The sequence below is a fragment of the Hyaena hyaena genome, unplaced genomic scaffold (genome assembly GCF_003009895.1).
Source record: "Hyaena hyaena isolate Hyena2069 unplaced genomic scaffold, ASM300989v1 scaffold_663, whole genome shotgun sequence".
Classification (NCBI taxonomy): Eukaryota; Metazoa; Chordata; class Mammalia; order Carnivora; family Hyaenidae; genus Hyaena; species Hyaena hyaena.
The window spans coordinates 172,129-196,961 of NW_024081296.1; the positions used below are offsets into that span (position 1 = coordinate 172,129).

Below are 24,833 nucleotides of genomic sequence, written 5' to 3' on the forward strand. Positions count from 1 at the left end.
TTGGAGAGCTCCTGAAGACAGAATTGTCAGAAATGGGGGGGGGGGGGGGGGGCGGGGGGGGGGGGAATCCGTGTAGAGATGCTATAAGGCAATCGGTGTCCCTGACCTAAAGGGTATCAGGACCAAGGAACCTAAGGGTAGGGGAAAGCTAGACTTCATCAAAACCTTTCCATATTGTGAAATCCCTGCATTTAGTAAACTTCTCTTTTCTCGTTTTGCAACAGTTTGTCCCTACTGGAAAACCGCAGACCCTGTTCCCTACACCCTTCCTGATCTTGGACCCTCTACCCCTCTGTCCCCTCCTACTCTCTCCTCTCTAGTCTTCAAAGCTCTAACATCCCGTTTCACGTCCGGTCAAAGAAAATCTGCTTTTAGAAACTCATTGGCTTCTTGTCCTTCCTTGGGCCCAGCAAAGCCTGGGACTCCATCTTGGGGAAATTGTTACTGTAGCAGTTAACTCCCAGTGGCCTTGTTTTATTTAATACACTGGGCATCCCTTGGTTTTACTCTGTGGTTGTACAGACTTTCTGTGAGGATGCTGAACTCAGCAAGTCTGAGGGAAGAGCTAGCAGTGTTTGCTAAAGCAACCTTGGATATCAAGGGCCTACCTAAAATATGGTGCTTGGAATAGGGATTAGGGTATGATTCCGTCACGAGCTGTCAGCGTTCAGGGCTAAGGAGACCCAGCGCCCTCTAAAGGGAGTGCGGATTAAAGCAGCTAAAAAAAAAAAAAAAATCAGACCTACGATATCACGTGGTTTCCTCTCCACCAATTGAAAATTAACAATCGCTTCCTCTGTTCCCCATGGAAACAACCCCGCCCCACTGACCCTCCCGCCCCATTCAACCATGAGGTTTTGGCCTTGTATTGAGTGTTTAAACTGACAATCAAATGCCTGCGTCTTCTGGCTGGACACCTTGCTTCCGCTAAGCAAGCTAGTACACTGATTGGCCAATAGAGCAATAGCTGGTACGCTATAGTCCAGTAATCCTCCTTCTGGGCGGGGTCTAGTGAGGACGTAGGGCCAATCAGCGGCGGTGTTGCTTTTGCGGCTCCACGTCGGCACCAGCTGCGGGGCAAGATGGAGGCGCTGATTTTGGTAGGAGCCGGAGGGGCAGCCGAGATGCTGTGGTGTCCAGAGGGGCCGGGAGTTGGGGTTCAACCAGCCTGGGGAGGGGTAGAAAGGGGAATTCCGGGTAATCCTCGGGGACCGAAGCTTCCGCCAGCCCCTGGAATAAGCGTGTGGCCTAGTGTAGGAACTGTAGGAGGTAAAGCCTCGGTTTAGAGTAGGGAGCTCTTCCGGGGAGAGGGCGGAATCCGTGGAAAGTTGAAGGGAGCACGTGGAGTCCTTAGAACGCATAGGATCGTAAGCGTACTGGATTGGGGTCCTTTAGGCTTCCCCTGATTCTGAGCATTATGGAAGATACTCTGATTTGAATTTCTCCAAACCCCCAAACTGACCCCAAATTCTAAGACTAGACTTCAGTCGTTTGTCATCACAGGGTCCTCCTGGTGGTTGTCATAGTTTGACTCTCCGTTGACAGTTCTGTTAACATATCTTAGAAAACGGTTTTCCTTTTACTTCGGTCTCCTGTTAATCCCTATTAGGTAGTTTTGTCATGGTAAAAGTTCTGGAATCCCTGATAAAGTTAGCACGGATTAGAGAATATTTTCCCAGACTCCTTACTCTGTTCTCATTTTTTCTCCCCACTAAAACCTTAGAGATTCTTACGGCAAGATCTGGGATGCTAACTGTCCCTCTGGTTATATGAGAATTTCGGTGGCTAAAGGAGTGTTTTAGCTTCCTTACCCATATGATCCCTTTTGCCTGTTAAAATACTATTACCTTTCTTTATAACTGGACTAGAGGATTTCTCTCTAAAGTGCTCTGTTTTACAGTGTGGAGATGTTAATATGTATGTATTTAGGAATTCAGCACCCTACCTCCTTCCTTTTTAAAGATGTTTTCTTGCATCTTTTTCTGCTCTAATACATGTGCATATCCAGATTTTCATCAGAATAACAGGTTTGATTTCCTTCGAAATGGCAAAGATAGGGATAATTCCTTCTCATCAGGTGAATTGGTCAAGTCTAGGTAGCAACCTTATGAGGTTTTTTTTATTTTTAATTTTTTTTTATTTTTTAAGTAATCTCTGCACCCAGTGTTTTGGCTCTGACTCACGACCTGGAAATCAAGGGCCGCAGACTCCACCAACTGAGCCAGCCAGGCACCTCCTGGATAGTTTTTAATAAGTTTTCTGTACCAGGCAGTTAGCCAGTATTCTTAACCGGATAACAGACTAGGATAAATTCCAGGGAATTGGTTTCTTTGAAAGTTTTTAGGAATTTTTAAAATGCTCCCTACATTTGTTTACAAGGAGTCTGCTTAGATGTATAGGAGTGAGGGACATGATGCTTGGGAAGCCCTCTTAATAAGGAATCTGTGTGTAGTGGTAAGTTGTGAGAGGAATATGTGAAAGTCTCACACATTTTCTCTTACCTCAGTTTTCAGTCTCTGCTTTCTTTTTGAAGTCTATTTCAATCTGCCCCTTCCTTGTATCCATTTTGATCAGTACCCAAGATTTCTGCTACCTCGGTCAGGGACTCCTGACCTTTGCTTTTAAAACCATATTGATTCTGGGTCACTGAGTGGCTCAGTTGGTTGAGCGTCCGACTTCAGCTCAGGTCACGATCTTCAGGTTCGTGAGTTCGAGCTCCCTCGCCAGCTCTGTGCTGACTGCTTGGAGCCTGGAGACTGCTTAGGATTCTGTGTCTCCCTCTCTTTGCCCTTGCCCCACTCGTGCTCTCTCTTTCTTTTGATTCCTCATCCTGTCAGACCAAGTCTCTCTCTGTTGTTACCAGGTTTTCTCCTCATGGACTTTCTACCACTCCAGTGTGCAGAATTGTACTTTTAAACATCAGTTATTAAAGCTTTTGTTGGGGACAAAGTACTAACAGGTATCAATTCATGTGCTGGTTTCCAAAGTTCTTATGATATTGAACTAATCTTTTCCTTCCTCTGTATCAACTCTTCACAATTTCATTATCATTTGGGCCCCCAGTGAAGAATTTATATATCTTTCTCATCTTTCCAGCCTGCCTTAGCCAGAGCTTTAGGAGAGAAGTAAGCCTTAAGGCATTCATTAATGTAATGAATCAATTTCTCTGTAGCCACAATGGCACTAGTTTGTACCATCCTTGGGAGAAGTTGAAAAAAAAAAAAAAAGGTAGTCATTTAAATAGTTTTCAGTATTCAGTGCTTCAGATGAGGAACCCTGATTGAGAATCAGGTGATACTGCCTAAATTTTTATTTCTCTCTACCCTCACACACTGGCTCACGGAATTTAGCTCCATCAGAATCAGAATCACCCTTCTGCTCTGGTCCTTTGTAACCTCATCCCTTCCTTCGTTTCTCAGCCGCATCTCCTGATTACTTAAATCACCATCTTTGTGAAAAGTGTGAGGTATCCCTGGATCTTACCTTAGCTCTCTACTGAATTAGAGTTTACTGATAATAGTTAACAGACTGCACCTTAAGGAGGGCAGATACCTCTAAAGTTCTCATAGGCTTCCTACTCTCACATTTCTGTTTCCTGGTTCAGCTGGACCTCTGCAGAAATCTGATGAATGTATATTCTTCTATCCTCACCTCTACAAGGCACACAGCCATTGAGAAGAAGGGAAGGGTAATCTAGAGGGCGTCATGGAGAAACATCTGCCGAAACTTGATCTGATTATGGGATTTTCTAAATACCGGTAGGTTCCCTTCATTTAGGTATTTTACGGTGGGTCACTTTTCTCTTTGAATGAAGTAATCTAGCTCAAGGTTTCAAGCAGATCTGTCTAATCTTTCTCAGGTCCTCTTGTAGTCTCTAAGGAAAGAGACCCTTTCATCGACTTCCTTCCCAGTGTTTAATAGTGCTCCCAGCCTGCATCTTTGGACTTAGCTTCCTCTCTCCTGCTGTTTCCTGCTGGTGCTCCCTTTCTTCGCTGTGAATGGAGAGGGATCTCTGCAGGTCACCATTCTCCATTAATAACCTATGAAATCTTAAAGATAATGACTTATCCCCTTCCTCCTTCCCCCCCCCCCCACCCCCAAAGCTGAATTACTCTAGCAGTCTAGATCCTTAAATCTTTCCTCATAGGTTTCATTTTTCCTAATCCTCTCTGGATTCATTCTGAGTGTTTTTCCAGTGCTTTTCAGACTAGACTTAATTCCATTCTTTCTCTCCCTTTACAACATCCTTTCGTAAAACAAGGACCATATCCCAAATTCTCAGCCTCCTTCAAAAATCAGGGCATCCAGAGTGCACAAGAGCGTGCATCTAGATGGAGGAGGAAACTATGCAGAATACATCAAGGACTTAAAGGTTGCTATTGCTCTGTGGCCTTCGCTTCTTGAATCATCGTAATGGGGCTTTTGTTAAATTCCTTTGGCACTAACAGTAGAGGTACTTGGCCTGAATGCCCCCTCCCCCTGCTCTGGGCAAAGGTATCAATTACATTAAGCCCCCAAAGCACTCCCATCTCGTTCCTGGCAGTCCCCAGTGCCCCTCTCCCAGCTGCGTCCTTGCCGGTGCCTGGCCCCTCCATTTCGTTAGGAGAAGCAATCTCCTCGTTCCTGCGCTGTGGAGATATATTTCTCAGCTAGGGCGCGAGCTGTGCCAGCACTGCCCCCGGTGAGGTCCCTGGCAGCCATAAAAATTTTTATTGTGATTATGTTGGTGTCGGGGTGTCCATCTGGGTTATTGCACACCTAGTTTAATTGATTGAAGTTTAATTTATTGACACTTCAAATTAAATGATCAGAATAAACTGTGCTGTTACTCTGGCCGGCTTGTTTTAATGGTTGATTGCTGGAAGCAGACCCCGGCTTGAACTAAAACCCCCAAAGAGCAATTGACGCTGCTTCTAACTCTCTCCATGTCTTGCCCTCCAAGAAGACCTCGTTATAGATTTCCGACGTATTTATATATATTTTTTCCCTCTCCTTCACAGTGGTGGGAAAGAGTTGGTCCCCGGCAAGGTATAAATTATATCAGAGGTCTAGGGGAGCTGTCACCCGGTCAGAAGAAGAGGAGGGGGTCTCCCTGTGAAGAAAGTCAGACCTTTGAGAAGCCAGGTCTTCCCTGTGAAGCAGAGGAAGAATGCGATTATCCAGATATTTGAGGGAGCCTAGTGGCAGATTTAGGGTCTTTTTTAATCTAGATATTTGCTGCTGTTCTTTTACTCCGTTGACACGACTTGGTTAGAGTTAGAATATTGACAACTAGTTATGGAAAGGGGAAATCAAGAAGCAAAGGATCGAACTGGAATAAAGAATCCGTGTCCACCTATCCACTTACGCTAGAGTAATTAGAAAGATGGGAGGCAGGGTGCCCTCAAGCAGCTGACGAAGATGGATTGGGGGTTTGAGTCCATGCACATGTTCTAAGTTGCCTCTGCTGGCAAGGGCCCTCTCGAATTCTGTCTTCCCTGATTCCGTACAGAATGGACCTTTTCCCAGATCAGATTATTAGTGTTCTCTTTATCCTAAGATTTCCTAGCTTTCCTCATCTGGTGTTTGACCATACCTTCTCTTCAGAAGACTTTCCTGCCAGCTAACCTAAGTCACGTGTCGCAAGTGAAATGCGTCTCCTTATCTGACCCTATAGTTTTTCCCCATCAAGGCAGGTATCTGCACCTGCAGCCAGTTGGTTTGGTTAGCTCTACCAGTTTTCCTCAACTCCTTTTTCTATTATTTGTATACTTTTCAGAGGGAGACTGAAACTGGGCAGGGGATAGCAGTTATGCCTTAGGGCATGATTTTGAATTTTGGGGTGCAGAGGCTGTCGACTCATTCCTTTAGACTAGCAGATTGGGGGCGGGGCAGATAACACGAAACATCGTAAACAAGGACTTTGCAGAAATAGATCTAGTTTCCGTCTGATTTTTCCCTTTAGTGATGATATTTAAATGAGCTCTTGGATTACGGAACCGGGAAGGCGGGAAGTTCTAAAATGTTGCTCTCGGGCCTCAGGTGTGGAGTGCTCGGATTTCTGCTTGTTCGACTCATCTCTCTTTCCAGTGCTGCTTTGTCCTGCATTTCTGTAATTTTCTGACTTTCATAACAGTTGGAGAATTGACTGTGCGGCCTCTGGGGAAAACTTCTCCAGATAAGGTTTTCTGAAATTAAAAAAAAAAAAGTTCTAGGCTCAGACTCACAACCCTGAGCCCAAGAGTTGGGCTCACTCTGCCGACTGAGACAGCCAGGTGCCCTGGCTTTCTGAATTTTAAGAGAGGACCTGAGATTTTTGCCTTTCTGAGGCGCTTGGGCTTAGTTATCTTTGTCCTTGCCTGTCTCACAGCCACCAAGTTGAGTCACTGAAGGCTGGAGGGGTATGGTGCCGACCTTTGCTCCCCCTGCTGGCTGTGTTAGTTTTCTCAGTCATATTTACTAATTTATGAAGGCAACACACATATTTACTGCAGTCATTATTTGGTGCGAGGCAGAGGAGAGGGGGTGATTTACAAAAGTATCATTAATTTCCCCTTTTTCCCCCTCCCCTCTCCACACCATCTTATTATCCTCACGAAGTATCATCTTTAATTCTAACTGAGCTCCTTGAAATCATAAGAATTTGCGAATGTGTATTTTTCTGGTCACGGGGTCCATAAATTTCATCAGCTTATCAAAAAGGTCTGCTGTAACTTAAGGTATTAACCTTAGCTGATCTCGGTCAGGCCTCTCATTTCTCTGATGAAGAAGCGGAGTCCCACAGAAAGGCAGAACTTGAGTTAATGGCTGACCCAGATTATGATAAAGGATTCAAGGAGTTCAGAGACATTTTCTCCTATAACGGAGTTCTAGGTGACTGTGCTTTCACATTTTCTCTCTGTCAGATGGGAAAATTCTTTATAGGTGTTTCTTCCGGACATCACTTCTTCCTCCCTGAGACTTGTGTTCAGTTTCCTCTTTATAACCAATATTTGGTCTCAAGGCAGCTGGATAATATACTGTGGTACCTGTGACTCCTAGTCTTTCCTGAATCGAGCTTGGATCTAAGCAAACCCTTGGGTAGTGTGTGAAAACTTCCCTGTCAGAGCCTCGAGCTAATTCTTCTTTTTGTTTGAAGTTCCTTGGCTTGTGGCTGGCAAATTGGAGCCCTCAACCCCAGAGGAGCTTTTCATTTGAAAGGAGTTGGCACAGAGTCAAGGGGCAAAGTACCTGCTCTGCTATGTAGAGCTGGGAGTGGTATCTAGGGATTTTTCCTTCTAGTTTTTACCACCTTGGTTTTACTGTATAAATAGAGTTGGGGCGCCAGGGTGGCTCAGTCTGTTGAGCATCCATCTCTTCATCTCAGCTCAGGTCTTGAGTTCAAGCCCTGCGTTGGGCTTCACGGTGGGCAGGGAGCCTGTGTAAAAAAATAAATAAGTAAAAAAATAGGGTCAAGGGAAGAGCATCTTGTTTCTTGTTGATCAAGACCTTTTGCCAAGCCAGGGTACTACTTTTTGGCATGGCCATAAACATTTCTTTTTTCTTTCTTTCTTTCTTTTTTTTTTTTTTATTTATTTCTAGGAGAGAGAGAGAGACCGCGTGACCAGGGGAGGGTCAGAGAGAGAGGGAGACACAGACTCTGAAATAGGCTCCAGGCTCTGAGCTGGCAGTCAGCACAGAGCCCGATGTGGGGCTCGAACCCATGAACCGCGAGATCATGACCTAAGCGAAAGTCGGGCGCTTAACCGACTAAGCCACCCAGGCGCCCCAAACATTTCTTTATTAGTGGAAAATGAAGAACTTTCTAGGAATCTCAACTTGAGATTCTTCCAGATTCTTACTTGTGCTCCTTCAACTGTGTGGATAGCACTTTCTAGCTCCACAAAGGCTTCTTGGTCGCATCCCCCTCTCCCAGGAATTAAAAAAGAAAAAAATTACTCTTAGCCCCCAAACATCCTGTCTGCCTGCTGCAAAGACTCCTTTCTCCCCATTCTCCCTCTCCCCACTTTCCTCTTCTGGTGACATTTCATGATCTTACCCCAGAGTGTCTTCTTACTCTATATGCTGTGAACTGACTTAATTCCATGCTTTTTCAGAGCCCATCTCTCCTAGTTTGACTTACAAGACACACAAATAGAGAACTTCTTCCCAGCGCTGCCTTTTGAATATTTTTGCTGACTATAATCCTGAGGAAGCTGCAGGTCATTTGAAGGCCCACAGGGGGCAGCACTAGGAATGACTTCCCCTCTAGTCCCGTCTCTGCTGGGAGCAGGGGTACTGGGAGATGGTGTTTTTCACCAGACTACAGAAATCCTGTGATTGAGATCAAAGACTCCTTTGCAGCAGGCTGGTTGCTTGTTTGGTGTTGTTTCAGTGCTCCTGAGGAATCCAGTCTAATTTTCTTGACAATAAAAACGTACATGAAAATCTATCTGAGCCACCCAACCTCCCACAAACAGTCTGCCTACATATCATTTCCAGGCACTATTAGCATTTGAGGTGAAGTTCTGTTATACACTCAGGCTGTGGCTCTCTGAAAGTCAGTGCATCACAGAACTTTGTCTCGAAAGCTTTCTAGCAGCTACACATTTGGGAGTGGGAGGGAAGAATAGACCCTTTAAATCCTTTGAACATGGCCTTAGCTTGTAGGGTCTTTTTCAGTAATCAGCATTTAATGTGTTATGAGGTCAAACCTAGTTCATTGTCCAGGAGGCCCATTTCTCAGTAGCTGGGAGTTATTCATAAACTTGCCCTTTGCAAAACTTAAAATGAAATTACATCACCAGTAATGGTTTCTGGGGCCTTTAAACTGGCTAGTTTTATGGGATGAGAGAAACTCTTGGCCTCCCCACTCCTGAGAGGTAAAGGCCCCCGGCTGACATGGAAGCGGCTGTAGTCAGGAGGTGGCCGGAGACGTAAGGGAGAAGCCGCTGGCTCCGGCTGTCGCGGAGTGGGGAGTTAAAGCAGCATCAGCTCATGCCTCCCTTCTTGGCTTTATTTAGTTATTCCTTTGGAAATCTGAAATGACCAGCCTTTTCTCTAGTGCCTTCTTACCTCTTCCAGAGCTGTAGTTAAGTCAAATCTGGTCTTCTCCCCGCCTTCCTTCGACTGCCTTTTATCCTTCCTGGTAAGATCCAGTTCCTATTTGGGGGCTTTCCGTGATAACATCTTCTAGGAAGCCAGTGCGAAAGGCCAAGGGCAGAACCCGGGAATCTCTTTCTGTCTTTGCCAGCAGTTTTAGGCACTCATACCCCAGTGGCCACAAAGGGCATTGTCTCTCTGCTGGTTGGCTGGTGGCGATAGGGTTTTTCTTTCCTTTGGGATCCATCCCATTCTTTCTAGGGATGCCAGACTCTATGGCTGCAGGAACCAGTTACCTATGCCAGATGAATGCCCAGTTTAAACCATTAGGAAGCTCTCCAAGATTTCTGTGAATGTGCAGAGAACGGAGCCAGAGATTTCTGGGGAAAAGTAGGAAAAAGGATCTCTTTCAAATTTCCTTCCCCGTGGGCTTCTTTTCCTCTGTGAAGGAAACTCATTCCCATTGGTGTCTCCCTTTTGGTCAGTTGAGGTTGGTCCCTCAAGTAACTATGGAATTAAGTCTGCTTAATGGGGGAGATCTTTCTGTGGGGTTTTGGGGTTAGGAAAGCTTCTCCATTTGTGACCTTTCAGAAGAGACTCTGGAGGACTTTCCTCTGCTAGATGCAGAGTTCCTTAGTTTGAGGCAGACTATTTATTCCGGGGAGTAACGTGTAGACGGTGGGCATCTCTGGAGTGTTGATCAGAGCAGACACACGTAGGTTAGTAATATCACCCAGACTGGCCACAACAGGACCTCTGCCGATACGTGGGAGTCTAATTCTAAGAGTTCCCCTAGATGCTTACTGCTTCAAGAAATGTTTTACTTTATTCTCAAACTTCATTTATTGTCACAATTATCCAATAAATACCGAGAGTGTAGTGTGTCACATGTTGCTCTGGACACTTGGAATACATCAGGGAACAAGACACAGAAATTGCTGTTCTCAAGAATTCAGGTTGGGGCACCTGGGTGACTCAGTCGGTTAAGCGTCCGACTTCGGCTCAGGTCATGATCTCACGGTTCGTGGGTTCGAGCCCCGCGTCGGGCTCTGTGCTGACAGCCAGCTCAGAGCCTGGAGCCTGTTTTGGATTCTGTGTCTCCCTCTCTCTCTGACCCTCCCCTGCTCATGCTGTCTCTCTCTAATAAATAAAACATTAAAAAAAAAAAAAAAGAATTCAGGTGAGGGAAGCTCACGTTCTTCATCACCCTGTTGTCTAAAGGCTGGGTTCCCTTTACTCTCATTCTTAATTCCCCAAGGCAGTGTTGGCCATTTGTATAAAATCATAAACCTCCCGGTGCCTCATGGGACAGTTTGCCTTTGTAGAGGCTGCAGTTTCTGGATCCTTGACAATAATTCTTTCATGCTCACTCTTGGGTCTTTATTAAACACACGCCACATGCTTGGAGGTTATATTTGGCCCCTGTGAGGTCCTCGGGTTTCCTAAGCAAGGCCAGGAAAGGGAGGCAACAGCCCTGTCTCACAGCCCAGGGGAGGGAGATCAATGGTAAGTAATGTTAATGAGCAGTTCAAGGAATGTGGAGCTCCTGAGTGGCTCCTCGGTTAAGCGTTGTCGTTGGACTCTTGATTTCCACTCAGGTCATGATCTGGCAGACTGTGAGTCGGAGCCCTGCATCGGGCTCTGTGCTGACAGTGCGGAACCTGCTTGGGATTCTCTGTCTCTCGTCTCCCTCTCTCTCTCTGCCCCTCCGCTGCTTGCTCGCTCATTCTCTCTGTCTCTCAAAAATAAACAAACATTAAAAATAGAAAAAAGAAATTCAAGGAATGTGAGGTGCGTCTAGCTGGCTCAGTTGGTGGAGCATGTGACTCTTGATCTTGGGGTTATGAGTTCGAGCCCCGCGTTGGGCGTGGAGCCTACTTAAAAATACATTAAGAAAAAAATAAGAAATTTAAGGAAGATGAGCCTGCAGACCCTTTCCATACACATAACGCTGCCTCCCTTCCTTTTCCTCTCCTGGTTAGCTTGTTCCTTAGATGTTGCAGGAGTAGAGGAGCCTTTGCCAAGTGATATGCCATTAAGTGATGTAAGCATAAAGGCTGAGGCTGTGGTTCCTTTACGAAAGCCGTTATCCTCAAAATTTGACTTTTGGTAGCGAAAGAATTCTCCCCTCCTGCCCATTAATTCCAGGCTTCTCAGACCCTCTTCTTACTACTTTTTAACTCCCTCAACATTCAGAATGGTTTTTGTCTTGGCAAGTTAGGCAGTAGTGTTGGGAGTATCATAGAGGAATTGGGATCATAGGGGAGGTCTTGGGAGATGGATGGCTCACTGGGCTGCATTCCGAGCTGGGGTGTCTGCGTGCACGAGTGTGTGCACGTGTGCGAGTTCATTTCCCTCTGTTCAGTGTGTGGGCGGCTCAGGGAAGGCTTGCTTTATGCCTCTGCATTGCTACTGCATTGGGACTGCAGAAACTTCTGAGTACCCTAGGGCACTCGACCCTGTTTTCAGATAGCCTCATGCAGTGCCTATTAATTAATCTGGTCACGTTCCATACCTACCTGTACAGGGGAGACGGGGTGGGGGTATAATTTGGAAAATAACTGTAGCATAATATTTGGAAGGCAGCTATGCTCACCACTATGCCACCAACGCTGTAGCATAATATTTGGAAATAACAGCACAACCTACCTTGATTAAACCCTCTGTGAGCCGGGCTCAGAGAACTGGTTCTTTGACCGTGTTTCAGAGTTCTTTGTTGAAATGCCCCCTCCCTCAATTCAGTTCATTCACCGCTTGAGCATTCTCAGCAGGAGTTGCCTGACTCTAACCAGGGTGGGTTAGGGGACCTGCAGAGGCACCTCTGGATCCCCTCGCAGCCCCAGTGGGACCAGGGGAAGATAGCTGGTTTGCCACTGGTAGCAGGAGCCTTCAGGACTGAAGGTATGTTCATATCTCTTCAGGAACCCTCCCTGTATACCGTCAAAGCCATCCTGATTCTGGATAATGACGGAGATCGACTTTTTGCCAAGGTGAGATTCCCTTTGAAATTCACTGCGGAGCAAGACAAAGACTCGTTCTGAGATCTGGACCTGGGGACCAGGTTATATTAACTCCTATGATAACTCCAGTTATATTAACTCCTGTTCCTTGATGCTGTAATTTTGAGAATTCTCCCATTTTCGTGTGACCGCCCTGGATAAAACCCAAACTGCTTCTGTCCCTTAGTCCCCCTGCTTCCGTACTTGACCTCCTTTGTTAGCATCAGAGCAGGGAAAAACCTGGGAACTTGGTTTCTGAACAGTACAGTGTCTGGATATGAGAAGCAGGCTGCCTGTGCCCATCATTCTTGTCCCCATTCCTTTTGCCTTGTCACCCTGCCTGCATTTTCCCAGGAAATGCTCTGGCAAGTTCCAGGGTTCCAGCCCTAAGTCTGCAGTCACCACTAAGCTTGTTACCTCCTGATTTCCCCAGTGTGGTGTTTCTAACTTTGGATCTATTGAAAGAGAGGAGAAAGGACACCCCTCTCCTCTCCCTCTGTAGTGCCCCCCACCCCGTGGAAATTTTTTCTGTCCCTGGTGTATTAACTCCGGGCGAGCACAGCATAAATCAATCAGCAGGTAGAGATTAGTTTAGAATTCACCAGCTGTTCCTCCCTGTAATTGGATGTAACTATGCAGGACACCTTTTGAAACAGTTATCCAGTTACTAAATGCCAGACCTGTCATAGGTCTTCAGCTGACTGCGACGGATTAGCCCCTAAAGAGCAGAGCGATTTAGCAGTCTGTATCTCCACCCCCGTGCCAGGGAGAGCTTGGGAGTGGGCTCGGCAATGTGCTGGATGGTCTCCTGCTTTCAGTTTTCAGAAAAGAGAGTGGAGATATGAGAGATTAGACAGGGTGTGCCTTTCTTTAGAGGAATGAGGCTTTTGCAGCTTCTCCCCGACCCTCAGCTTCGTACTGTGAATGAGAATCTGGAAGGAGTGTTTGTGCCTCTAGTGCCTTTTGTGTTCTCTAGTGCTGCTCCCCGACGTGGGGTCACTCCTGGGAATCACTCGATGAGGCTGGTCTCGGGACCGCTCTCCCAGAGTGCAGACAGGGCTAGAGCTTCGCCCGTAGGGCTTGCAGGCCCTTGGCTTACAGTCTTAGAAGTGTGATATGGGCTTGCTTACGGCAGGGTCCCTAAATTTTTTTTTTTTCTTTTTGGTATTCTATTACTCACTGCCCATTCCCTGCCTCCATAGTTCTTCCTTCCTCGTGGTGGTGTTTTTCCCTCACCCCATGCCTTAAAGGAAAGAAATCCAAGATCCAGGGCAAAGCACCATCACCAATCATTCTGGGCTCCCCGCTCTAATGACCCAACCCATCTCCTTTCCCTCCGACCAGTACTATGACGACACCTACCCCAGTGTCAAGGAGCAAAAGGCCTTTGAGAAGAACATTTTCAACAAGACCCACCGGACTGACAGTAGGTCACTTTCCTTTCACTGCTCCCGGTGTTGCGGGGACCGTGGTGTGCAGGGGGTGGCGGCGGGACTGCAGAGAAAGGATAAAATGACTGCCTCCTCTCTTCTCTCTTTTCCTCCTCCCCTCATATAATAAACTCTTCAGAAATGTAATGGGGAGGTGAGTGTACCTCACGCGGGAATACCGTGCTGGAAGGTTGGCTGTTAGCTACCTGTCTAGTCCCTGGATTTATGAGCCTCACTTGACAAATTTAACTGCAGCTCTGCTTATTGTACCGCATCCATTAGGGCAGGTAAATGGAAGTCTGTAAAGGTGACCGCTCTGCATTTTCACCTCCGAAGGATCGACTAGTATCCTGTCTCATATACAAGGAGGGAAATAAGGGGAGCTGGCAGGGAGGTGGTCAGAGGAGAACATGTTTCGATTCCCCCAAGTTTACACTTCCCTTCTTCTACCACCTGGAAAGAAAAGCCGGTCAACTTTGGTCTTTGGACGTTATTACAGCCTACCTCCCTTGAGCCCAAACAGCTGGATGCCAGGAATGCATGGTAACTCACTCTATAGGACTTGCTTACCTCGGGGCCAACCAACCAACCTCTGTCTCTACCTTCCCCCCCACCCCCGCCCCCAGGTGAAATTGCCCTCCTGGAAGGCCTGACAGTGGTATACAAAAGCAGCATCGATCTCTATTTCTATGTGATTGGCAGCTCCTATGAAAATGAGGTGAGAATCCCCATCGCCCTGTGCTATTGCTGATCCCACTTCCTAAACCACAGGCAGGACACCGTTACTGGTTCTGGACCCTAGGAGTGCCACGTCCCTCTGGCTTCTGACTGGGCTCATGAAGTTGTCAGAATCCTGCTGCCCTCACAGATGTGGCCTAGCAAACAGATCAACCTAGAGGCACCTGGCTGGCTCAGTCGGTTGAGCGTCCAACTTCGGCTCAGGTCACGGTCTGTGGTTCATGAGTTCGAGCCCCGTGTTGGGCTCCGTGCTGACAGCTCAGAGCCTGGAGCCTGCTTCCCATTCTGTGTCTCCCTCTCTCTTTGCCCCTCCCCGACTCGCACGTATCTCTCTCTCAAAAATAAATAAACTTATTTAATTTAATTTAATTTTTTAAGTTAAAAAATTAAAAAGAAATCAAACTAGAATGCACGTGTTCCCCACTTGCTCTTTTTTTTTTTTTTAAATTTAAGTAATCTCTACACCCAACGTGGGGCTTGAACTCATGACCCCAAGATCAAGAGTCTCATGCTTCTCTAGCTGAGCCAGCCAGGCACCCCCCTCACCATTGCTCTATTATCTCCACGTTGGAGATACCAGATATATCTTAATACATACTGATATATAATATCAATGGTCTTCCCTGCATAGAGTTTTCAGAGGTAGATTTCTTTTTTTTTTTTTTTTTAATGTTTTATTTATTTCTGAGAGAGAGAGACAGCATGAGCAGGGGAGGGTCAGAGAGAGAGGGAGATACAGAATCTGAAACAGGCTCCAGGCTCTGAGCTACCTGTCAGCACAGAGCCCAACGCGGGGCTTGAACCCACGAACCGTGAGATCATGACCTGAGCCAATGTCGGACGCTTAACCGACTGAGCCACCCAGGTGCCCCTCAGAGGTAGATTTCTGAGGTGAAGTCAAAGTTAAGGAGATACTTGCTCCTACTGTGAAGGCTCCACACCTGATGGAGCTTGGGTCACTTAGCCAACATTCAGGGTCATGTTGAAGCTGTACATTCTGAATGGGTCACTTGAGAAAACTGTGAATATAGCCCTGACCTGCTTCCTATACACAGGAAAAGCTACTTACCTCAGGTAGCAATGCCGAGGAGGGCAGAGAAGTAAAAATAAGCCCCCTCCCCCCCATAATTTGAAGCAAAAGTAAAAGTTTGAGAGAAGCAACCCTTTCTGAGCTCTTACTACTTTAAGTGTTTTGTAAGGTACCTTGTTACCTAATCCTTACAGCACTTATGTGAGTTGTGGGTATTAGTGTTCTTGTTTTATAGATGAAGAAACCAAAACACGAGGAACAATATGAAATTGCTTGCACATGAGCACCGTTGAACTACAGAAATGGCAGTTTCATATGGTTCAACCTAATAACTTTCCCTAGGTCACACATGTAGAAATGGCTCAGCCGGGATTTCAGCCCAGCTCTGTCTGACTCCAAAACCCATGCTCTTTCCACTAACTCCCTGACCTTAGTCACTGTTTGGTTAATGATTTTTTTCCCGAAGATATCAGATAACATCTGTGCAGTTGGTAAAGACCTGTAGAGGACCGCGGTAGGAAAGTTTGAACAGTCTGGCCAGAGAGAGATCTCAAATTGGGGGATTGTGTAGCAGAATTTATTTCTGCGAGAAGCCACAGGTCCTCTTCCTGTTTTTGCTCTGACTTCCCTTATGCTTTCGGTCCTTTGTGAAAGCCTGTGTCTTTTGATGCTTAATGAATTAGCAGGTTTTGTTTTCAGGTAGCAGCTTTCAGGGCCTTGAACCTTATCCTTCTGCTTCTTCTGTCTCCCAACAGCTGATGCTCATGGCTGTTCTGAATTGCCTCTTTGACTCATTGAGCCAGATGCTGAGGTGAGCAGGCCATTCTTGACATCTGCTTGGGAGAGAAAGTCACTATTCATTAGGCCCAGGGATTTGTGGGGGGAATTAGCAGAGGCTCCAGGGAATTGATTTACCTTGAGAAGTTAGGCTTATTATTTCAGAGTAATTTGCACTGATGGGGAGGCCTGGCTGGAAAGTATGTCCCTCCTGTGGGATAATTCTCCCAAGAAAGGGGATCGGGCAAGAGCAGTGTCTGTCTCCTCTCATATTACCCAGTGGCTCTGTCAGAGCTCTGAGCCCCCTTAAGGTGCTTTTCTAGACTCCATGAGAAGGTAGGGAAAGGGCAAGTGTAAGGAAGTGTCCCAGAGGTGACATCAGTACCCTGGGGATGGAGGCAACCCTCCCCGTTTTTAACTTTAGCCCTTAGTTTTTCGTTTCTGTAGGACAGGAAGAATATGCCATTTAGCCTCTCCTCCCTTCCACCTCCCCAGCAAGCCTCTGGTCCCTGTTTAGATGGGCAACAGAAGAGATATAAGATACTTCTCCTGAAAACATCCAGGGCTCTGCGCTTCATTCCCCGCAGCAGCTCCCAAGTGAACCCAGTACAGACAGCCATCCGCCATCCGGAGCAGAACAGCAGGCGCTCTCGGCCCCACAAAATCAGCAGGGCGAATGGCTCCGATTTCCTCAGGAAGGGGATGATTTATTTCTTAGCCAGGTGAATGAATAGACTTCATTTCAGTGATCTAGTGAAAGAGTCAAGCTGACGGATGTGACCGGCCACATGCACAACCACCGGAGCTGAAGCTGGTGGATGAGGGCCCTGACTGTTCCCAGCCCCCTGGCTGGGCTTCTTTTCAAGGCCTGAGGAGAGCTGGTGAGGGAGGGGAACGCAGGGGGAAATGGAGAGAGGCTTAGAAAGTCTGTCAGAACTTGAGTGCACATAGAGTTTGCACTCAATTCCTCTCCACCTCCCGCCACCTCCAGATTGGGTTTAGCTGTTTTTTTGCTTTTTTCCACCCACTGATGTTAGTGTTTATGAGCAATGTCATGAGCCACGTCACGGTAGGTAGGGAAGAAACAGTAGCTCTGGATAATTAACCCTTGAATAGTCAGAAATTGACTATGTTTTTTTGAATCTCTTTCCTGACATTCCTGATCCTTACTTAGCAACTAAGAGGAATAAGCTTAGAGTGGATTAGCCAACAAGTTCTTCTCCACTTACTTTTTAGACTGTGCGGTTGGTAGAGACATTTTATTGGTCTACTTTAGGGTCCCCAACCCAGACAGTGTCCTAGGTTCCTCTTACACACAGGCTGGTTTTTCTCTTCTTTGGGGACTCAGGAAAAATGTAGAAAAGCGAGCTCTGCTGGAGAACATGGAGGGGCTTTTCTTGGCTGTGGATGAAATCGTAGATGGAGGGTGAGTTTTCTGACCTGCCTGGACCTCCTTGGATCTGGGGTGAGAGGATGGGTAGTTGCCTCTGTCCTAAGGCAAGTGGCCCTAGTGACCGGAGTATCCCCACAATGGGTTTGTCCTTCAGGACAGAGCGAACGATGGTCTCTTCTTTGTCTTCGTAGGGTGATCCTAGAGAGTGATCCTCAGCAAGTGGTTCACCGAGTAGCGTTAAGGGTAAGAAGAGGGTGCTCCCCTCCATCCCCCGTCCACTCACCCTCTAGGGCCAGACCTGCTAAATTTATCTAAAGGTCAGGGCTTATAGAAAACATAGAACCTTCTCCTTCCCTTTCAAATTCTCATCATCTCAAAGAGAGGAAGCAGAAGGAGCATACTTTTGTCCCTCACCTGCTACCTAACGTCTCATACAGTCTTTGCACAGAGGGGACATCTAGTACACACCTAATTGAACCAAAGATTAATAAAAGAAACTTTACTATGAATGGTTCTGAAACTATAAAGGAAGTTGAGGTTGGCTTATACTTCCTTTGGGGATGGATCCCAGTCAAGTGAGGCAGAGGAGTGTCTTCCTTGTCATAGCGTCCTATATAACTTAAGGCCAGCACCTCTCTATCAGGAAGTGTTTATTTGCAGAACCTCAGGCCTCCTTTGGTGCGAGGGACACCAGAAGGAGGCCTTTTGGTTAACCATTGAAGCCTCCAGGTCTGCTGGGGAGATAATGGTGAGTGTAGAGAGAGCCCACCGGCAAATTGTGGGGTGCCTAGGTGTTTGAGCACAGCAAATCTCCCCATTCATAGAATGTCCCAGCTCTGACCTCCACAGAGTGAAGGCTGACAGTGCCGGGTAATGGGAAATCTTCTCCCTTAACTGCCGTGGGCTCCATTTGCATAGTTTAATCTTCTCCTCTAACATATGTCTCTATGTAGCAAGAGAGAGGGTCCCCCCCCCCCACTCCCGCCTTCCCCTTCTCAGGCTGCTGTTGCAGCAGTTTATTTCTTCAAATTAACATGCTGTCGTTACCCATCAGGCCTTGCGGGATCCATTAAATTACCCCTGGCTCCCCCTCATCCTTTCCCTAGCGATATTGATATTCAGGGAAGGTCTTCTCTGACTAGGGAATCAGGTCTCCCACCCCCAAGTTGAGGATCAGATAACCTGCTGATTACTTGGAATGGAATAAATCTTTTAAGAAGTCCTCCTGCCTTAAAACAGAGGATGGATGAAATGACCCTTTTCTGCTCCCAGTCCCTCTGGCCAAGTAAAATTATGGCTGTACTTCCTAGAAGGGACTGAGAAGTCGGGCATCTGCCTTTTCCTTCTCCACTGCCAAACTTCAGTCAGGTCTTAACTCCAGCTTTCTCCCATGCTAAATGCTTGTTTTCTCTGTGCCGTAGGGTGAAGATGTCCCCCTAACGGAACAGACCGTGTCTCAGGTACGACTTTCTCCTTTCTTCCTCTCCAGATGGACTGGGTCCCTGAAGAGGCTAGAATAGCACTCCACCCCAGCCCAACTTGGAATGAACCTAGAGACCGAAGACACCTCTTTCTTGGCTCCGCCCTATTCCAGAGAACTGGGACTCCTACAGCCAAACACTCCCGATCCCACCCAACTCCTGTCCCACTTCCCGTGAGCCGTGGCTGTCAGCCTTGCTCTGCACCCTTCAAACCCTCCCTGCTTGATGCCTCATTCAGTGATTTATTCTCCAGCAGAGGCTTGCCTTAAGCAGATGGTCTGTGTGCGTGCACGCGCACACACACACTCTCTCTCTCTCTCTCTTCTCTTATTATTCAAATGAGGGCTAAGCTGGAAATGCATATTCTAGAACAAGCAGGTTTTGCAGATCCATCCTGCTTCTCTGCAGATAAGATTGTCTACCTGATGCGAGAGTCAAGGGAGGGATTCTGTTTTCTACCTACTTGGAATTCTCACGGAGAAGTCCATCTGGATGCGGTCACCCCTCCTTTCTAACATATGTCCAGTAACCCCCAATTTTTTTCTCTCCTCCCAGGTATACCTCTTCTCTCTTCATGCCCCCAGTGGATTTGAATTTTTTTGGAATTTCCCAAACTGACAGTCCTCTAGGGCTTTAGAGAGCTTCTTCCCATCCCTCTGCCCTTGGGGATTTTCTATTTGCCATTCTTCTAAGGACAGGGAAGGCAAGTGAGGGGAAGGAGAGCCCCAGTCTCTGTCCTTGCCCTGCCCTCCCCCCAGCCAGCCCCTCACTGCTGCCCTTGTCCCTGCAGGTGCTGCAGTCAGCCAAAGAACAGATCAAGTGGTCACTTCTTCGGTGAAGACCTCACTGTTCCTGGCTCCTCACCCCCTCAGAACATCCACGTGTCTGCTGTGACTCCTCATCCAGTCCCCCAGCCGATGCTCTCAGGGTCACCTCGGGGATCACAAGGGATCCTTAAATCTCCATCCTGTCTGTGGTCGCTCTCCCAAACCCCCATTTACGCCTCCTGCTCTTTCACACTTTCTTTTAACAACCTGGGAGTAAAGCTCCCATCAGATTCGAACACGGGGCAGGGAAAGCACCCTCTTCCTTTCCACACTGAATTGTGCTCTCACGCTCTCCTACCCCCCCAACCCCCCCACCCCCGTATTTTCTTCTCAACTTCTGTGCCCTTTGCTGCAGCTACACTTCAGATCAAAGCAGGAGAAAGAATGTGCTGAGTGTTTTCCTCCCTTTGCCTTTACCAGGCCTTCATCCCAACAGCCCATATGTTAGCAAGGGGAGGGAGAGAGAGAATTTTTTTCCTATAGAACGAGGGGGTGGCATAGCCAGCCTCAGCCACAGCCCCACTCACTGGCCTCAGCATTTGCCCCCGTGCCTTCTCACTGCCCCGTCATCCAGCCTCGGAGGAGAGACGGGGAACAGCTCATGGGCAGGGGACAGAGTGGAAGGGGCCGGGATTTACATTTTATTGGCTAGGGCTTATAAAATCCTGTGTTTCCGTCACAGCCGCATTCCCACCCTGATCCTGGCTTAGAGCTTCAGAACCGCTGTGGGTCTGTGAGTGTCCGTCGTAGGGGTGTCCATCGTAGGGGTGTCCGTCTCCCGGTCCACTACCTTGACTCTCCACCTTCACCTCCCAGGGGGTCTTTGCCTGGTTCGTCCTCACTGTGCCCTGGAGCGAAGCCAGTCCCTGGACGAAAACTCCATTTTTGTCTTGGGAAGAAGAGTTTTTGCTCCGAGCTGGGGAGGAGGTGGGATTTATGACCTGGGCCTCTGGGTGCTGTCCCCTTGGCTCCCCCACATGCATTTCCCTCCTCTGCCCTGAGCCTGCAGTCCCTGCCGCTTAAGCCCCTCTTCTCTCTGCCTCAGCCTTACATCCAGGCAGTAGCTCTGGGCTCCTTCCCTTCATAGGTCGCTGAGAGAGGCACCTTTCTTCAGAAAACCTTTGGGATTTGGCTTTCCCCAGGAAGATGGAGGATGGAACACCCACTCTTGGGTCTAATCTTTCCCCTCGACCCAAAACTTCCCACAAAAATGTCTCAAAAGAACCTTCCTGAGACTTAATTCTGCCCCACCCACCAACTGCCAGTTCTCCAAGACTGAAGTGGGGTGAATAACCGGGCATATTTGAGGGGCCATTTTTGTGTCAGAGATGTATGGAGCCAGGAGACAGCCACCCTCATATACTGCTATGTGCAAAGAGGAATAAAACAGACTTCTTTTTCCAAACTGCCTTTGTGTGATGTTTCTGTTCCTCTTCCTCTCTTTTTGGCAGCTGCTTCTATTCCTCTAGCCCCCCCCCCATCACTCCCCATCTTATAATATTTCTTCCCTCCTACCTCAGAGACTCCCCAGCAGTCCACCTCCCCCCCCCCCTAATTTACGGGGCTGTTTGCCTCCTTGGCATCCCTCAGTCCCCTCGCCTAGAAATTGGCGCCAGGGGTGGGGTGGGGGTGGTATTTTCTCAGTGGGAGTCCTAGGGAACTGAGTGCTCCCCCCCAACCACCCCCAAAGCCAGCTGCCTGCTCTCGCCTCAGCCATTAGTAACCCGGAGACGCGCACCTGCGTGGGGGCTCTCCTCAGCCCCTGCTCCCTTCCTGCACCTCCCACCCCTGCTCTGAAATGGCGCTGAGCGGGTTATTTATCGGAGCCAGCGCTGCTCCAGAAGGTCAGGACGGTGGTGTAAATAACCTCTTCTCGCCATTTCCCCGTCCCTCCAGAGCCTGCTCCCCTCCCCCTCCTCCACCTTTATTCGCACAAATGAATGTGGCTGGGCTGGCTCTGAGCCTGGCCCTGCATCTTAATGGGGCGGTGAGCTCACAAGATGGATTTAGCTGGGGGTTTTATGGTTGCCGCGGCGACAGGAGAATGCTTTGGTTTTCTTTCCCCCTTCCTCTGCAGGATTTTAAGGAGGGGGGGTGTGGGGGAGCCCTCCTCTGCACTGCAGTCTCGCAGGGTCTCCTTAGTCACCTCTACAGCTCCTAAGATGGGCCCGCAATTCCAGGAGGGAGGACCTCAGCACAGGCTGAGGGAAGGAAGGTACTGGGAGTGGGAAGAGCCTCTCCGGCATCAAGACATGAAACCGAGTGGTCCAGTCTTGGCTGCTGTACGAGAACCTGGTGGTTCGGCTCGCCAGCTGTGGGGTGCCTGTGCCCAGCATCCCCCTCGGCAGGTAGAAAAACAAGGAACTGCTTAGGCTCTCACCTCCGTAGCCCTGCATTGGAAGTTGGGGTTCAGGGGGCTGGATGAGGGCTAGGGATCTTTGTTTCCGCCTGAGGTGGGGAGGAAGCAGCGTCCAGCCTTACCATCCTCATCTTCCTACTTACCACCCAGCAGTGACCCTGGTTGGGGGAAGGCATGGCAGTGTGAGTGTTGAGGGGTTGCTGATCAGTGACAGTGTGGAGAACGGAGTTGTATCTCAAACTTGAGATTCTCTGAGCTTGTCTCCCCAGCCTGGCCCCTTCTGGACTTCTCCTGCCTTCTCTGTTTCCCACAAGGAAGGGAACTCCGGTGCCCTGGCCTGCCCTGGCCTGCCCCGTCCCTTGGCCAGCGATTTTCTTCCAGGACTACGAGCAAACTCTTCTCCAGCACTGACAAAAGCAGAGACTGGGGACCGGGGTCTGATTATTTCCCTCCACTGGTCTCTGTCTGATTCTGGGTCTCTTGTTTTGTAAGCGTTCCCTTCTTCCCCCAGGGAACCCTGGGAAGCCCCTCCTCCCCTTCCCCCTTCCCCCCCTTTGGCTGGGAAAGTGACTGCGGCCTGCACAGTGCCAGACACCTGCCTGCCAGATGTGGCGATTCCCCATTCTTCTTTCCCCCCTCCCCAAATGTCTATCCTTTACCCACCCCACTGAGCTCAGGCAGAGGGAGCCCCCCACCACAGGGTGATTTAGTGCTGCAGCCCCTCTTCCTCAAGTGCCCCCCTCCAGCTTCTCTCCCTTCGTCTGGTGCCCATGCCCCCCCCCCTTTTTATCCACCATGTCCTGCAGATGGCTTTCCTGGTACAGACTCCTCCTCCCCCCACCCTAGGGTGCTGGCGTGTTTAAGCCCCAGCTCTCGTGGACCGGAGGACCAATGGGTGGGGCAGAGGTGACTGGCCTCTCTTTCACCCATGGGAGAGTACATCAGCAGGGCTGAGGACAGAGGCAGCCAGAGCTGATGTCACTGGTGGGGAGGGGAGGTGTTAGGGGAGGAGTGGGTGAGTGGGGAGGGAACCAGCATCCCAGACTGTCAGCGGGGGAAAAGAGGTCTGTGAGACCTTCTCAGGTAGGTGAGAGAACCCAGAACTGTGGCTGCCCAGTGGACACCACATCTTCGTCTCTCTGGCGGAGTCTCCAGGTCTGGCAGCTGGATCTGTGTGGCGCTATGACTCAGTAGATGCCCCTCAGCTCCTCCCATTCAGACTGACCCCAAATACACTTAAAGGGAACCTTTAGTCCTTACCCTCCTCTGTTAGTGTTTGCCCTTCTGTGTCTTTTCTGCCTTCTACCTCATGTCACTTTTCTCCCCTTGGCTGAGCTTCAGTCCTGGTCATCTGGCTTCCCTGTCCCTCCTTGCACCCTATACCGTAACACAATATGGTCCCAGACCCCCACCAAAGCAGGCACTCGTTCGGAGCCCCCTTTTCTCCTTCCCATCGCTCTGGGGCGGCAGTGAGGTAGTGGGGAGTGGCTGGGCGGAAGAGCAGCAGAGGCAGGACAGATGGAAACTCCCAAGGAAATAGGGGAGGGGGTGTAAGATAGAGACGTACAATGGAAGAGATTGAGAGACAAAGAGGCAGAGACTGAGAGGTAGCCGAAAGCCAGCATAAGGAACTGAGACAGTGAGAGAAACGGACACAAGGAAAGAGCAGTGAGCCCGGGAGCAGAGAAAAAGCACGGAGGGATGGAGACAGGAAAGTCACAGCAAGAGAAGACAGCTGGGGAGGGGCCAGCCAAGGGGCAGCCTGGCTCTCCTGGGCTCCCTCATGCTGACGGGCCATAAATCTTGGGTGTGCGTGCGCATGTGTGTCTGTCTGTCTGTCTCGGGGTGTGAGTGCACAGCACACTTGTGTAGGGGTCTGTGATGGGGATAGGTTCTCGTTCACTCATTTCTTTCAGCAGCCTCCTTCCTTGAAGAACCCCACACCAACCCCCATCTCCCAGGATCTCTGATTTCCCAGGGGCCATTCCCAAGGTACTTCTACATCTTGAGAATCCTGGCTTTCGTACTCAAGAGGGCTGACCTGCTGGAATGTGCGGTCGGGATCTGTAGAATCAAGAGGCCCCGTCCCCTCGCTGCCCACCCCCTGTGCCTGCTCACCAGCTGCTCCTGTCCGTCTTCTCCTCCCACTCTCCTTGTGTCTCTCCCCCCTCCCCACTGACCCCTCCCTCAGCCTCTGACCCCCCAGCCGCCTGGGGCCCCCGGTTGGACGGGAGACAAAGACAGGATTTATCATCAGGACAGAGAAGCAGCCAGAGACCAGGGCTGAGGGCACTGGCTGACCTCCCTGGGATGGGAGGGAGAGCTTGGCCAGATGCTGGGAGGCTGGAGGCCTGGGTTCCAGTGGCTTCGGCTCACAACCCCCAACTTTTCTCACTGCAGCCTTGCTCTCTCCTTTGTCCCTGAAGAGTTAGGAAACAGAGAGACGATGGCCTCCAAGTGATTTTAGGCCTCTGAAGGAAAACCTGGGGAGAGGGAAGGGAGAAGATGGACATTTTAGGGTCATTCTCTTATGGATACTGAGGAAGGTTCGGGAACCAGGAAGCAATCAGGCAGCGGTCGTTTCCAGGACTAGAACAGAGTTTGGATTTACCACTGCAACCGATGCGATGAGAGGGGCTTCCTCTAATATGGAAGGACTTCTCCAGAACAGGCCCTGATTGCCAGTAGAGAGAGACAAATATCACTCCAGGTCCCGAAAGATGGCAGATACAGTCCTGC

At 48.9% G+C, this 24,833-nt stretch overlaps 1 protein-coding gene across 5 annotated transcripts; it reads left to right on the top strand.

Moving 5' to 3' along the window:
• The first annotated feature begins 1,039 nt into the window (after nt 1–1,039).
• On the top strand, nt 1,040–21,140 carry COPZ1 (COPI coat complex subunit zeta 1). 5 transcript variants are annotated; one of them, XM_039216991.1, is made up of 12 exons: nt 1,040–1,100; nt 11,982–12,050; nt 13,404–13,485; nt 14,116–14,207; nt 16,013–16,068; nt 16,622–16,756; nt 17,383–17,460; nt 17,619–17,670; nt 18,849–18,887; nt 19,699–19,742; nt 20,418–20,468; nt 20,823–21,140. In XM_039216991.1, the coding sequence occupies exons 1-11, from the start codon at nt 1,083–1,085 to the stop codon at nt 20,443–20,445; spliced, it is 693 nt and encodes a 230-aa protein (XP_039072922.1). In that variant the 5' UTR covers nt 1,040–1,082; the 3' UTR covers nt 20,446–20,468; nt 20,823–21,140. The 5 variants fall into 5 exon arrangements, with proteins under 5 accessions (XP_039072922.1, XP_039072921.1, XP_039072923.1 ...); XM_039216990.1 differs by having other exon boundaries at nt 20,418–21,140; XM_039216992.1 differs by having other exon boundaries at nt 16,625–16,756; nt 20,418–21,140.
• The last annotated feature ends 3,693 nt before the right edge of the window (nt 21,141–24,833 follow it).

Excerpts from the sequence above, each read along its gene's own strand:
- COPZ1 (XM_039216990.1), top strand. Across the intron at positions 12,051-13,403 it reads GAGATCGACTTTTTGCCAAG|TACTATGACGACACCTACCC; the intron begins GTGAGATTCCCT and ends CCCTCCGACCAG. Across the intron at positions 17,461-17,618 it reads GATGAAATCGTAGATGGAGG|GGTGATCCTAGAGAGTGATC; the intron begins GTGAGTTTTCTG and ends TTGTCTTCGTAG.